The sequence below is a fragment of the Sceloporus occidentalis genome, unplaced genomic scaffold, assembly GCF_023333645.1.
Source record: "Sceloporus occidentalis isolate IW3139 unplaced genomic scaffold, rSceOcc1.0.p SCAF_6, whole genome shotgun sequence".
In the NCBI taxonomy this organism is placed as follows: domain Eukaryota; kingdom Metazoa; phylum Chordata; class Lepidosauria; order Squamata; family Phrynosomatidae; genus Sceloporus; species Sceloporus occidentalis.
In genome coordinates, this window is record NW_028316986.1 from 25,447,570 (window position 1) to 25,463,670 (window position 16,101).

Below are 16,101 nucleotides of genomic sequence, written 5' to 3' on the forward strand. Positions count from 1 at the left end.
GAAGGCTGTGCTCATCCGTTAATAAGCCGAAGAGCCAGCATTGTCTGAAGACGAATCCAGTGGTCATGTGGCCAGCATGACTGCACCGAACACTGTTACCTTCCCACTGAAGTAGTACCTGCTTTCAAACTGCTAGGTTGACAGAAGTTGGGACTAGTGATGGGAGCTTACCCTATCATGTGGCACTCGGGCCTCGAACTGCCAAGTTTCCGATTTTCCCACCATCAGAATTGCCATTTTTACCACTAAGCCACAGCATCCCTAGTCAAACCACTACATACATACATATAGAATAGAATCATAGGAGTTTATCAAACAGGACAGATCCTGTGCAGAAACTTGATTTAAAGTGAACCCCCACCCCCTGCAAAAGTGGGTTGTTTTTCACACAACATTCGGGATTAACCCATACAGAAATGAGAAATAACCCACAACAGTGGTTAATTTTTCAGATGATGTTTGCATCAATGAGTAATAACGTGACATTAAACTGAACGCAAAGTTGACAAAACCTGTTCCTTTTTACTTTCAGTGTTGTGTTATTTCTCATTGACACCAATGCATCTGAAAAACAACTCGCAAAATTGGATTTTAAAATCCCATTTCTGCATGGGATTTAACCAAGTTGCCTCCAATTGGCATCTGTGTGATAAAGTCCATAGAGTTGGAAGAGATCACAAGGGGCCATCCAGTCCAACCCTCTGACGTGCAGGAAATCACAATCATAGCAGCCTCATCCAGCCTCTGCTTAAAGACCTCCACTGAAAGAGACTCCACCACTCTCCAAGGGAGTGTGTTCTACTGTCGAACAGCCCTTACTGTCAGGAAGTTCCTCCTAATGTTGAGCTGGAATCTCTTTTCCTGCAGTTTCCATCCATTGAATTCTGATGTCCAGAGTCATAGGTTTCATCCACATTGCAGAAATAATCAAGTTTGATACCACTTTAACTGCCCTGGCTCAATGCTATGGAATCCTGGGAACTGTAGTTTGTTTTGGCACCAGAGCTTTCTGACAGAGAAGGCTAAATGTCTCACAAAACTACAGTTCTCAGAACTCCATAGCATTGAACCATGGCAGTTAGAGGTGTGAAACTGCAATGTGGATTTCTGCAGTGTGGATGCAGCCATAGTCCAATGCTCAATCCTGCACCATCCATAAAGATACAGAGTAACCAAGGCTAAATACATCATCTATAATAAAATGATATCCTTTTGTGACAACTGAAATCTGTTGTGGAGGATTATCACTGTCATCATCCCCAGACAACAAAGGTCAGATTGAGGCAGATTACTGTAAGGAAACTGAATAATTGTGAGGAAAAATTTCTTGCTTTGATACTGGAATGGACTGCCTTTAAAGGTGTGGATGCTCCCTTGTTGGAGGTTTTTAAACTGAGGTTGGATGGCCACCTCTCTCAGATGCTTCAGCTTTGGTTAACTGCCTTAGCAGGGGTTGGAATAACTGGTTCATGAAGTTCCTTCTATTCCTACTGTACTATGATTTTTTGGAACCTCTTCACCATACTGGCTCTCATAGCAAAAAGTGGGCAATATGTATTTTCTAGCCACATGAAATTACTTCCTCTGCCTTCAAGCTGACTCTGACTTATAATGACCGGATACTAGGGTTTTCTTGGCAAGGTTTCTTCAGAGTTGGGAGTTTATCAGACAAGGGAAACTGGAAGTATAATCCAATGGCAACCCGAACGCAATCATGGGGTTTCACGTTATTGCGTGATAGACTGCCACTTGCAAATTCGGGCAATGGCATGCTATTTTCGGGCAATGGGAAGCCAGTTTGAATGCAATTCACATTAATGTAAATTCACTGAACTAGCGAATTCACGTGAATGCATTGTGGCCCCACTTTCTTTTCATTTGAAATTAAGAGCAATTCATCACGTGTTATAAAGTCCTTGGTTTGCCACTGCTTTCCTCTGAGGCTGAGAGTATGAATTCCACAAGGCCAGTCAGTGGGTTTCCTTGGCTGAGCAATGATTCAAACCCTCGTCATCTAGAGTCCTAGTCCAACACGCAAACCACTACACCAGACTGGCCCTTATCAGACTCCACTAATGCTAACCAGATTCAGCAAGCAGAAAATTCTAACTCTGTTATGAAAATAATTTATTCAAACTCAGGTATACATCAATGTGCTTAATTTACACACTTTATTATGTTCCACAAAGTTTTGTTGCCTGGGGGTGGTGGAAATGACAGAACTATGGGGCCAGAATTGACTTACAGAGTCTTTGTGACATGTACTAGAAAGAGGATAGCAGAGGGAGGGTTGTGTTAAATGAACTTTACAAAGTGCTCAGATGCTGGATTCAGAGTCACTGAAGGGCCCTATGGAAAGGGAACAACATTCATGCCAAAGACTCTACTTCCAGAATGCTTTAATTGCACATATGAGGATGAAACCGATGGCAAACATCTCATGCTTCTTAATGAAGAAGAACACCAGCTCTCTCACTATATAGATGATGTGGATGAAGATGAAGCAGTACAGGAACAAGGTAAACTGATCCTGAGGTAAGAGGTGGTGATGGCTTCTCCCAGCAGGCTGTGGAGAGAAAATAAAGTTCCAGTCACTCTTCACACATGACTGCAGAACCCAAAATGGCTCACAGGACAGAAATGTACTTTCTTGCTTTTTGCAAACAGTAATAATTTATTCTCACATGGCATGTTCATGCTGCCATTTTAATCAATCTGACTAATTTGTATCATTTATTCTGACAGCACAATTTGTTTTCTTTTTGTTCAGGATTTGGATTTAACTTGCATAATTCTGTTGGATTGTTTTATTTTCTGTGTTTATTTAAAAGGCACGACTGCTTACAGTTAATTCACTTTTGCAAATAAATGTCCCTGTGGTTGGTGTTATGTCTGGTCCTAGCTCTGGAGGAAGTTTTTGAATGAAAAATTTGCAGAGTCCATGAAATAAAAGTTTCCTGTTCATCTACATTCCACAAAATATCTCTTTGGAGGATTTGGAGAGGCCCTTCTGTACCACATAGAATGCAGTATAGGGCACTGTCTGTGAAGGAGGGGATGGGAAAATGTTCTTCTATGGACTTCCATAAGTCACCATTTCTTAGAATCCATCCATGATTTAAGGTAGTTTCCATAGTAAGCAGCTGATGGATTACATGTTTTGGCCTGAACATTAAAAGAGCCATCCAAGGCGCTGATATATTGGAGGAATACCTTAGTATCTTAGATAGCTCATTTAAAGTTTGAACTAAATCCTGGATTCACCACCCCACTGACATGGAACCCACCTGCTGCCAGGTATTCATTGTATTCCCCCCGCAACTCTTTGTGTCTGATCCCACATTGTGACCTACTGTCTCTCCAAAGAGGCTTTTTTGCCTGTGAGGAGGAGCTGGGAGTTGTCACAAAAGATATGAGGGGATATCCCCCTTTCTTTCAACTAGCTTCCTTGAATTAATTCAATAGTATAGCCATGTTAGTCTGTATCAACAAAGAAAAGAATCTTGTAACATTTTGAGATTACCTGGGAGACAGAAGGTTGTAGCACAAGCTTTCTTAGCTTCAGTCACTTTATTGGATGCCACTAACAAAGCAGATTGAACCTATGAAAGCTCATACCACTAATTTCTTTTTCCCAGTTAGTCTCAAAGGTGCTAGAAGAATCCTTTGCATGTTTCTTGAGTTAATTTATTTTAGGATCCAAGCCAAAGCTAGAGTGAGCATCCACACTATGGACAATGATGCCAGTAAAATATTACCTTCAACCTGTTCCGAAAAACAGCTATTGGGTTGTGTCTGATGGCTTCCTCCTAGTAGAATGGACACCACTGGTGAATTAAATTTTCTCTCAGTCCTGCAGCCTCCTTCCTGCATGCTTCCCAGATCTGCTGGAGAGGGTTGGAGTATCCAGCCGCTACAGGTGCAAGTACTGGAGTATGGGCTGCAGGGGGATGCAGGATGTGTTTGCCTATTGTTGCCTATTGCCTGTTGTGTGTCTTCAAGTGTTACAGATGACCAGCAGAATGCTGGAACCAGGGCTTGCTTATGGAGTCAAAGACATAGGATTTTTATTTTTATTTTTATTTATTTATTTATTTTTTTGATTAACAAGAATGGTGATATCATCTGCCACCCACTTCAGTCTTCATCTCACCTTCTGAGCTTAGGTGCTGTCATCTGTGTGAGTGGGGTGATGGATTTTCCAAGCAGTAATACATGATTTAGAGCTATTTCTTGTTGAAACTGAAAGTATTGTGATGCCTTGAATGAATTGGAAAATGAGGCACATTAGCTTTACAAAAGACCCAGCAGAGATGAAAAATGCTAGAAGTGATTTGTTCATATAGATTAACACAGCTTCCCCCTGCACTTTTGGCTGTCCTTGGAGATGTATCTACAGGGTGTGTCAGGATGAAAATTAAAAAGTTTACTGCTACACCAGGAAGATAGCTCTTCCTGACAACATTCTGAAATAATCGAAACATGGGACTCCATCTCATATTGAGACATATCATTTAGTATTGTCAGCTTTGATTGCCAACAGTAGCTCTCAATGGTTTCAGGCAGTATTATTTTCCAGCACTACCTGGAGATTTCCCTGATAGTCATCTATCCCAGTACTAACTAGGCCCAATTTGACTTTTCTCCAGAAATCAGACATGATTGGGTGTATTAGGCTGGAATGCTGGAATATCAAGGATGTTATGATAACCTGAGTCCTCCCATTGTCTGAGCCTTCTTCCCAGGTAACAAATGGTTGAGTGAGGTGAAAAGGTTTCAGTTATATTTTAATGATGTTTCAGCATCACAGGAGTGACAAGAGGGCAACTGGCCTATGAGATGACCAGTGGGCAGAAGTGCAAATCTTCAAGATCTTTCTCAGCAGCAGGGACGTAGCCAAGGGGGGGGGGGAATCTTGGGGTCTGGACCCCCCCTTCCATTAGAAAAATGAATGGTGTGTGCTGCTGCGCCGCCGCATCCAAGCCCCATTATAATGGTGGCACATAGTCTGGACCCCCCCCCCCCCTTCCTAAAATCCTGGCTACGTTCCTGTCAGCAGCAGTATTAAAAAGCTTGAGAAAGGATCATGACTGAGGCAGAGTGAAAGAGACTTTGTTAAGGGATGCCTGGAGCAAGGTGCTCCAGTCCTGTCTTGGGAAGGTGGCTGAGACTGGACAAAGGAATTCAGACTTCCAGCTACCCCATGGACATAAAGGACCACAAATCCCATCTGAACTATGAGTAGAAGAGGCGAATGTATTAACTAGTAGCATCAAGGACATTTATTGCTTCTCCTGACTTGGCTGAAATTTTCTAATCTGTCTATAACTTGGAACTTCCAATCTTGTGCCTGAAGAAAAGATGGTCCTTCATGTAAAGAGATCCTCTTTTGCTATAGACATTTATTTCTTAGAATAAAATATTTTCTTTTAAAATATCTCTCCTGCTCCTTCTTCATGTGCCTTTGCTTGGTCTAGTCTCTTAACCGGGGTTGGGGGAAGGAAGGAAATGTCTCTGCTCTATCCGAGATGGGATGTGCCAGTGGAATTCCACAGCAATGTCCCATTGCAGTGCTATCAAGGGAGAATTCAAATTGGTAGGTGGCAGTGGATAGGATAGGTGCTCTCTGAAGGTCTCATTCTGCTCAACAGGAAGACGCGACCTCAGAAGCATTACAGATGTCTTCTACCAATGTACTCAAATCTAGGACAACTTTCTGTTTGTTCATTTCGCACATGGCTCCTACCAGCTGAGTCATTTCATATTAGTCATATTGGGAGTGTTTTAATTACATTAAGAGGCTGGCAGTGAGTGGTCTTGTGAGCTGACACAGGGCTTGGGTCAGACTCTACTTTTATTTTGGAGATGTTTTATTCTGATTTGCTTGTTTCTTCCATTAGGGAGTGCAGTAGACATAGCCATTCTTCCTGTACTTGCTGGCCATTCAAATGCCTTCCAGATGTGTTGGACTGAAGCTCTCACCATTCCAGCTAACATGATCAGTGGTTCGGACAGAGGTTTATCTGAAAGCAGCATGAAAGCTGCTTCCTTCTCTTTTCAGTTGAAACAAACTATTTATCAGGGTTGATGTGACCCTCTCCCAAAACAGTCTCTGTGCCAGTATGCTCGGTGTAACCAGAGTTTGGAAAAGTTATATCTTTGGACAACAAACCCCAGAATTCCTTATAAGCATGCATGTGTCTGTTGCGGATTCTCCAAAATATAGCATTTCCCAGTTCTGTCATGGTGGTCAAGGATTCTGGTTTTGATGAAGATGCTAGAAATGTGAGATACCTGTTCCTCCTCCCCTTTGCAGAATACTTTATTTCTCAGAGCAAACATAAATGGTTGTTACTGGTAGTTCAGTATAAGATTATAAGGCCTGAAACAAAGTAGGGGCATTTTTTCACCTTCCCCACTGCTTCCCTTGTGTCTACCTGCCAGTTTTTACCTGTGTTGTCGTGCTGGTGGTCTGCAGACGCATCTCTTCCATTTTCTCCTCATGCTGCCTCTGCTTCTCCTTATCTTCATAGCGGTATCTAGTCATAGTGAGCTCCATGTCAAGGCGCATCTTCTCCAACTGGGGTGCCAAAATGTCACGGCCCTTTTTGTTGGACTGCTCTGTTTGAGCCCAGCCATCCACCTCACCCTCTGAGTTGGGCAGGCGAGGGTGCAGATTGTCCAACTCTGCCCGTGGCTTTGTGATGACATGTGCCTCTTCATCTCTGATATCTAGAGGATCTGTCACTTCATTAGGGGTACAGGGTGGCTCAGTCAGATCATCAGCAACTGAGGTTGGCTCTGTCACATTGTCACCAGCAGATGAGGCATTGTCAGGGTTGTCCTCCTAACACAAGAAGGGATACCAAAAGAAGAAGCATCAGAGACATTTTTCTGCTTTAATTAAAAAACACAGTGATTTCTCACAAACACCTTTTCCACACACAAGACTACATGGGGTTTAAGCTACTTAGGATAGTTGAAAAGTGCTTTTTAAAAAAATAGTTCTGAATTTTATTGTTTATTTGATTTCTATCCAACCCTTTCTTCCAAAACTGGGACTGACGATAAATCACAAGAAGGTTAAAAAACATATAAAAATTTTTAAAAAGTTAAACGTTTATAATGTTGAAACACAGGTTGGCACACTGTTAGTGAATTATGTTATGGCATAAATTGTCAGGTTTTTTTATCAATGTGGAGGCAGACATTCTCTACTGAATTCAAGCAATGACCCAGATCTCCACAATCCACCTTTTAGCTGCAAGATGCCCCCTTCATGTGATCAGTGGAAAGCCGAGGGCTTTGGGGAAGCATCTGGCTATGTCTCTGTAGCCAAACATAAAACAGTGACAACTGCTGAAACTGCTAGGAGTCCTCTGAAGGTCTGAAGGTGTTTTGTATCTGGATATAGGGACAAAGCCAGACACTCCTCTAATACCGCCCCCCCCCCCCCATTCCACCAGCCTCTATGTGCTTCTGCAGTTGAAAAGTGGGTTGGGAGAAAGGGGTGGGGAAGATGTAGCATAATTCATTATGTGGAATTTTTATGCTCCATATCTGTGATGTAAGATCTAAACCACAGTTAAACAAATTATAATGCTAAAACTCATCTGAGTTAAAAGCAAATTACAGTCGGCACTCTGTATGCATGGATTCTGCATCCATTGATTCAACCATCCATGACTTGAAATATATTTTAAAAATATATAAATTTCAAAAAACAAAACTTAATTTTGCCATTTTATATAAGGGACATCATTTTACTACACTATCATATATAATGAGACTTGAGCATCTACAAATTTTGGTATCCACAGGGGATCCTGGAACCAAAACCCAGGAGACACCAAGGTCCCATTGTAATTCTGTAATGTGAATGGGTGCCTGGTGAAGCAGGAGTTCAGCAACAGAGAACACAAGACTTTATCTAATTCTTATCTTGTCATTTGATTGAACAAGTGATTGACTAGGTCTACTCTAACTGGGATTTGCAATTGGATTTAGTTTAGACAAGCTAAAACTATGCTAACAGTCTATTTTATTTTATTTTTTGAGGCAAGGAGCAGGTACTCTAAAGGGCCAAACTAGATGCAGTAGTATTCATACATGATTAGTAACTACACTTTTACTAATTGTGTACAAATAGCACTGCATTTCATGTTCAACCCTCATGTATCAGGAAGGGACATTTTAAACTTCCAGAATCGAATTTTGTTGCAGAATCCACACAGAATTAGACTTAGAATGTGGGCATTCTGTGACACTGTCTTTTCCACATTTGTAAAAAATGTCCCCAAGTTTGAACCACTTGCTATACACCATTTTCTCCCCTAAGGTGGGGGGGACAGTTGGAACAAAAATGTCCCAGCAAGTCTACTGTGGGTGCTACTTTTGTCCCAATCACTATAACATATTGGGATGAAAAATGCCCCATGCTATTTGCATTGTGGCAAAACACAATGCGGTAAACCAGAATTGACTTTAGCCTTATTCAGTAGAAACTGAATTACCTTCCATTGGCTGGACCTTGGAATTCTTATTGGGGAGTCTTAAAACCAAACCCTGACCAGATCCATGTAGGGAAAAAGGCTTTATGCCTTTGTCCCACTGTGGTCCTAGCCTGAATTGAGGATACTGTACTTGTTCTTCACATGGAGGTGTAGAATATCCCATTGTAAGATGTTCAAAGGTTTCTGAAGTATGAGCAGGTTAGAATAATAATTCATAGATTCTTACCATAAGGAATTTAGACTCAAAGCAGTGGGAGTGTGAATAAGAACAAGGTTAGACACCACACCAGATACCCTTTGACTTAACCAGGTTCTTACTTTCCCATGACACACTTCTCTACCGGTTGTCACAACCAGTATGTGTGGCACAGAAAGCAAAAACAGATTTCCGTAACTAACTGTCAAAATGATGTCACTGATTCTACACTGTGACATCATAGCTTGCTCCCTGTTACAAGTAGCTCAGAGTAGCCATATTCCACAGACCTTGGCATGATAGCCTAGTGAACCATGAAATATTGACTAACTGCCTAACATGACCATGATTCACTGTTGTCAAATATTCCAAGAATAATCCTGCAAGGATGACAATTTATTTTGTTTCAAGGAGTGTCATTTAGTGTTATTGTTTAGCAAGAGTAAGAGCATGGTGGCTTGGAAAATTTGATTTTGGGGGTTACAAATCCAACTATAAATTAACTGGGGGATTTTGAGAGTTGTAGTCCAAAAAGGTTTTCTAAACTCTGGGTAAGATCAGTTTACTATCCCTAGTCTTGCATCAACCAGGTGCAGTATTGTTGTGTGCCTTCAAGCTGTTTCCACCTTATTGCTACCATGAACCTATCATGGGGATTTCTGGGGCTGAGAGTATGTGATTCACCCAAGGCCACCCAATGGGTTTCTATGGCCAAGTGAGGAATCGACTCCTGGTCTCCAGAGTCAGAGGACTGGAACAGACAAGCAGACAAAGTGGCTCGATCCTGCTTTTTCCAAAAGAGGGTTGAAACCCTGCTGTCTGCACAGTCCACTACCAAGGTGGGCCAAATACATAGGGGCAGACTGTATGGCATGGCATCAAGCTGTACCATTGGGTAATTTTTTTGGTTTCCTCCCCACCATGCATGTGCACTGTCACATAAACACACCACCTGTGACCTCCAAGTACCTCCCACATCCACCGATATGCCATCCTATTGCATGGCTGCCCCTTTGATTGACCACACAGTCACATGTGCAATGCTCCACCAGTATAGGGCATCTATGCATCAGTGTATGAGTGATATATTGGCTAAGCACAATCATGGAGACCCCACGCATGCCCCCTTCACCCCCTTTCACCCCATTCCCCCTGTTGTACTGTCTGGTTTGTGTATGCTGCAATTACATCAATTGGGATTTTCTCACATTCATTTTTGTGCTTTGCCCCAGCCCTGCACTGGTGAGAAGCTATTCATATGCAGGCATGAAGAAGCATATTTTCCAAGCTAAGTTGGAGTATCCCAGCTTCTCTTTGCTCCAGTTTTTCGCCCAGATTGTGACTTCATTTGGTTTTCACCCACTTTAGAGGCGATATAAACATCTTGCTTCCAAAACAACTGGAAGCCACTTTATTTTGCCCATCTGTTGCTGCTTTGGGTTGCTGCCACACTCCCAAATTAGTGCAGTTTGACACCACTTTAAATGTCATGGTTCCATCCTATAGAATCCTGGGATTTGTAGGGTCTGGGGGTTTTTTTTGTGGGTTTTTTTTTGTTGTTGTTGGTTTTTTCGCACCAGAACTTTCTGATAGAGAAGGCCAAATATCTCACACAACTACAAATTCCAGAATGCCATAGCATTGAGCCATGGCACTTAAAGTGGTGTTAAACTGCATTAATTCTGCAGTGTAGATGGAGTTGTAGTCCAGTGCTGAAACCATTATAACAAGCTGGCTCCCAGGTGCACAGTGAAGAGCAGATCAAAGCTACTTTCTTTGGCTGCCTCTTATAATTCAGGGGTGGAAAAGTGCAGCAAGCCCAGGGTCAATTTTCTTGCTTGGAACCCTCCAGAAAGTCTTCATGGACTACCAAAAATTCCCTCCCCCTCTGCCTCTAAAGTAGCCATAAGAACACTTATGATTTTGAAAAATACGTTTTTAAGAGTTGTCATGTCAGGAGGACTATCTGAGGTCCTGAGAGTTCGGGCCCCAAATCAGAGAGCACTGAACATTAGGAAACAGCTCTGTGGCAGAGCTGGTTTGAGACTGGCCATCTAAAAAAGACACAACTGAAGAAGAACACAGAGGTGGATTTGAAAAGGAAGAAAGATATTGCAAGAGTCCATGTAGTGTAGTAGTTTGAGCATTGGGCTACAGCTCTGGAGATGGGGTTCGAATCCCTGCTTGTCCATGGAAACTCACAAGTCATACACTCTCAGCCTCAGAGAAAGGGAAAGACAACCCCCACCCTGAACAAACTGTTCCAAGAAAACCCTGTGATAGGCGTTTATCACACTGAGATTATTGGAGCTAAGGTCAGGGGTGACTGCGAGTCGAATGATGTGAATTGACGTTATAACGCTGTGTATTTTCACATCTGGTTCCTTTCAATGGGAGCTGTTTGTGTGATGCTTCCGTGGGGCTTCCGAACTGAATCCTTACTGGCTCCTCATTTTGGCGAGTTCGCTAAATAAGTGTATTGACGGGATTCGCATTGAGGCTCGGTTCGAACTCACTGCGGATTGGTCTGGTGTGGAATTCCAATTTGCTTGTGCTCTTGAACACCACTGCAAAACCCCCGGGTTGCAAATTTCCCATGATGCTGTGCTGCATTTTTGCCCCATTTGCTTCCCATGCTCCCCCCTGAATGAATGCATTCACGTTTTAATGTGGACAGGAGACCTGCTGGCGAGGAGGGGGGAGATCGGGGGGAGAGAGAAAGGGAAAGGGAAAAGAGGGGGCAAAGAGAGAGTGGGGTTAGTAAAGTTTCTAAAAGACTCTTTGGGGGTGGGGGCAGGAAATCCTCAAAAGTGGAGCCAAGGTGGAGGCAGGATTTACTTTCAAGTAGAACTGCAGTTTCTACATTGGTTATTTTTGCAGTGAAAGAAATTTATTAATAATAATAATAATAATAATAATAATAATAATAAATTTCCACTGCAAAATAATAATAATAACAACAACAACAACAATTTTGCCGGTGGGTGATACACTTGGATGAAGCAGAGAGCATTTAGAGATAGGTGACTTTCCATATTCTTCACGTGAGGCTAGGGATGGAGATCCAGATGACAGATCTGAAGAGAAAGAAAAAGGAGGCTGGAGGCAGAGATGGCACTCCCAGAATTCCATAGCCTCAAGCCAAGGACCCCACAACAAACTCCAACTCCCACAGTAATAATAATATAATAATAATTTATATTTAATAATAATAATAATTTTAAAAAAATAATATTAATATTAATAATAATAATAATTTAAGTTATTAGTTTGCTGAGGCACCAGAGCTCTCGGGCAGAGAAGGCTCAATGTCTCAGGACACTGCAGTTCCCAGAATTCCATAGCACTGAGCCAGGACACTTAAAGTGAAGTCAAACCGGATTATTTCCTAATGCAGATGCAGAGGAAAGGGATTTCAATCCAGATTATAGATGTGAACGAAGTGAAACAGAAGGCTTGAGCCAGAGATGGTACTCCCAGAATTCCATAGCCTTGAGCCAAGGACCCCACAACAAACTCCAACTCCCATAGTAATAATAATTTATTTTTAAAATAATAATAATAATTTATTATTTTAAAATAATAATAATAATTTATTATTTTAAAATAATAATAATAATTTATTATTTTAAAATAATAATAATTTATTATTATTATTATTATTATTATTATTATTTAAGTTATTAGTTTGCTGAGGCACCAGAGCTCTCTGGCAGAGAAGGCTCAATGTCTCAGGACACTGCAGTTCCCAGAATTTCATAGCACTGAGCCAGGACAGTTAAACTGGAGTTAAACCAGATTATCTCCCTAGTGTGGATGCAACCTAAGAGAAGGCAACTGCTACAAAGGGAAGGGGAGGTGTAGATGGAATAGATGAGGAGAATGACAAGAGGATAGATGTAGATGTGGATGAAATGGATGGGGGCTCTGACACGGAGGACACTTTGAATTTGGCTGCCAGGGATGGGAAACTAGAAGGGAGGAAGAAAGGGGAAGCTGTCATTCCCGTGAAAGTGGAACCAGGCTCCCTTCTTCAACCCGGAAGTGCAAAGGTTCAGGATGCAGCCAGAGCCTCACTGAGCATGCGCAAGGGTCCCAATTCGAATTGTTGAATCCCCCATGGTATGCACCGGTGTGGAAATACAATTTGCACTCACTCCACTTTGCCTGAATCCACATCACGTGACTTCCTTGGATTCGATTCCCCTTCAGCTCGGAAGGGTAACGGATGGGCAACCAGGTGTGATAAAACAGTCACATTATAACGTCAATTCGCATCGTTCAACCCGCACTCACCCCTGATCTTAGCTCCAATAACCTCAGTGTGATAAATGCCAGTGATTCACCTAAGGTTCTCCGTAAGTCGAAAATAACATGAAAACATACAACAACAACAACAACAACAACAACACAGTTCCTCATTACAGCTGGGTTGTAGCTGTCCCTGGTGGGACCAAATTCTCAGGAGGGCTGAAGGTGTCTGTCTCCTTCCCTCTCTTTTCTTCTGTTCTACAGCCTGATAGAATCACAGTTAGTAACACAATGGTCACCATCTGTACTTTCTACATCTTCTTCTCACAGTTCACAGTTTCCCCCTTTACTATATATGGTGTGGTTATGGATACCTGTAAATTGGAATAATACTTTATATGCATGTGATGAAGTGAACAGTAGTCCATGAAATAAATTAACCAGTCTTTAAGGTGCCACCACAAGAGTCTTTGTTCTCATGGTCTTTTTTGTGATCTGCAGGCACAAAGTGACCAGCTGTACATATAATGGGCAGAGTCTGTGTCTTGAAAGGCGTTGGTTGTCTTTTCCTTTCAATACAGACAGACTGCCATGAAGACAAAAGCCCCCCTTGTTGGGAGAGGCAGCCCTTGGCATACTGAATGTCTCCACTTACTTCATATTTATCTGGTTTTCTCTTCTGCAGCTCTCTCTGGGTTAACAATGCCTTGCTTTATGTTTCAAGTCACAAGCGAGCAACGTGGCTTTCCACCCCTTCTTCTTTCCTTCTCCATTGCTAGTATCTATCCTAATAAGCATAGCTTTTTCCCACTAAGGGTAAAAAGAAAAGAAAAGAAAAAGAAAATGTTGTTGAATGGTGAATGCTGAAAGGGGGAGGCTGTTGGGTGGGTTGATGTCCCTCTTCATCTGACGTGCAAATATGTGGATAACTGTTCATTGATTTAAGAAATTCCAGAATGAAAAACCTCTTTTAAAATGTGTTTCAACCTTGCTAGAAACATTTGCAGAGAAGAAAAGTAAGTGTTTACTTAGGAGTGGAACTTGGCAGTTACTTTTTTTGAACTACAGTTCCCATAAGCCATGGATGGGATTGCCTATGTAGCCATGCTCACTAAAGATTCTGGAAACTGTAGTCCGGTGCTAGCTGGTGGTTTCCAGACCAATTGGGTGGTGAATCCACTTGGGCCTTTACTCTGAATGTCAAATGTGTTATCCAAGGTGCTGAACACTAACTTCAAAATAGACTCATTATCTTGGATAACACTTTTTAATTTTAGAGCAAAACCCAAAGCAGATGCACTGCCCCACTGATTTGAGAGCCACCAGCTGCCATTGTCAAAAAGTAACTTTTGCAAGCTCTGTGTAAAAACACTGAAAGCTGCTATATGCTGGGTCATATCACTGGCTTCTCTTGCTTAGAATTGCCTTCTACTCTGTCTGGCAGCCTTTCAGCATTCTAAGATGTCAGGATGTTTTCCATAGTCCTCTCTGGAGATACCAGTGACTGAATCTCAGACCATTTTCTTGCAATGTATCAGTGGATGCTTTCAAATATATATTTGCAATAGCCACCACAAAAAGCCCAAAAGATGTGATCTGTGTTCAAGTGTTCCTACACTTCTAGACATTTTGAAAATGGTTCCCCCAATTTTTTCCCCAATGAAATGATAAGCATGCAATATTTGAAACAAAAGAAGGGGGGGATACATAACATGCACTATCTGATAGATTTTTCCAGAGCAATCTCCCCACCTGCAAAAAAAGCAAAAACTAACCCTGGCTGCAGTTGATTTTGCAGTCACTTGCAATCAAAGTGGCAACTCCGGTGATCCGTAAGAAACTAGGGCAGGCAACCTAATTTCGTGTAGCCCTTGGCAGAAGCGCAAAAGCCTTTTGGAAACAATCCATTCAAACCTTGTGCAAGAGTGAGCTCTCTCTTTCTGAACAGCTCCAGAACGGCAGAAACAGAGAATAGGCGGGGATTTTCAAAGAGAGAGAGATTCCTAGAGAAGGAGTCACATTAGGCAATATGGTGGGCCCTCCGTATCCACAGTTTTATCATCCATGGATTCCCCCAGCCACAGCTTGAAAATATTCCGTCTGTGCATGTGTGTGTGTGTATTCCAAAAAGCAAACCTTAATTTTGCCATTTTATATAAGGGACACCATTTTAGTATGTCATTGTATATAATGGGACTTGAGCATCCACAGATTTTGGTATCTAGGGGGTGGGGCCAGAGTTCTGGAACCAAACCCTAGCAGATACCAAGAGTCCACTGTACTGTTAGACTGAAACCGGACCTCCTGTTGCCTTAGGGCCAGAGCTGGAGAAAAACAAATGATTGTTTTAGACTATAGTTCCCAGAAGATTCTGAGAGATCTAGTTGAAAGTCTCACTTCTCCCCAGCAGTGCCAAGGCTGTATGAAGCCCTTATGCTAACTTCAAAAGTCCTTTGCAAAAGATTAGTTTAGACTTCTGGAAAGAGCAAGTTGTCCATTCTTGGCAGCTGTCAGAGAAGAGAGCAGGAGTGGCGAAGAGGAAAGGAGTTGGCAGAAAAAGACAGAGAGCCAAGGGAGTGAAGTCTTTGGTCCCACCTAATTTTGGCTTTGTTCTCATCCACTGCTGCCTAGCATTCTGTACTGGACTAGCCCTGAGAACAGGGCCAGATTATTAATGGTTCAGTTGGCGCAGTTGCTCCTGACTTCCAACTGGCTAGCAGAGCAGTACAGAAGTGAAAGGTTGGAGTATGCTTTCTCTTCTTCTCCAGTTACTTTCTGACATTTTTGTTACCATTTTGTGTGGTACTTGAATAACTGAGCAAAAATAGCCAGGATCAGGCTATTACTCTCACTGATGTTGCAAGGCTCAAAATGCATTTTTCATGGTCTCTGTGCATCACGCAAATGGGTCTTCTCTCTGCCACCCAGCATATTCCAACTTTTGTAGAAGTCAGAGACATAGCCATGTTAGTTTGGAATATCAGTGCACAAAGGGAACTTGAAAGAAATTGTAGCATGTAGAATTCACCTGAGGAAGTTTACTAAGTCTACAAATGCTCATGCTACAATTTCTTTCACACAGAGACAAAATTGCTCCCATTGCACCAAGGCAAGTAAGACCATTGCCAGTCTACATGATGA

At 42.1% G+C, this 16,101-nt stretch overlaps 1 protein-coding gene across 1 annotated transcript; it reads right to left on the reverse strand.

Annotated features, from left to right (window-relative positions):
* Window positions 1-2,187: 2,187 nt before the first annotated feature.
* On the reverse strand, window positions 2,188-8,856 carry LOC149310535 (uncharacterized). Its single transcript, XM_089528307.1, has 3 exons — window positions 8,740-8,856; window positions 6,452-6,847; window positions 2,188-2,566 (listed from the first exon to the last, which is right to left on the reverse strand). Exons 1-3 carry the CDS (start codon window positions 8,740-8,742, stop codon window positions 2,384-2,386), a joined length of 582 nt encoding a protein of 193 aa, XP_089384433.1. The 5' UTR covers window positions 8,743-8,856; the 3' UTR covers window positions 2,188-2,383.
* Between the last annotated feature and the right edge of the window lie 7,245 nt (window positions 8,857-16,101).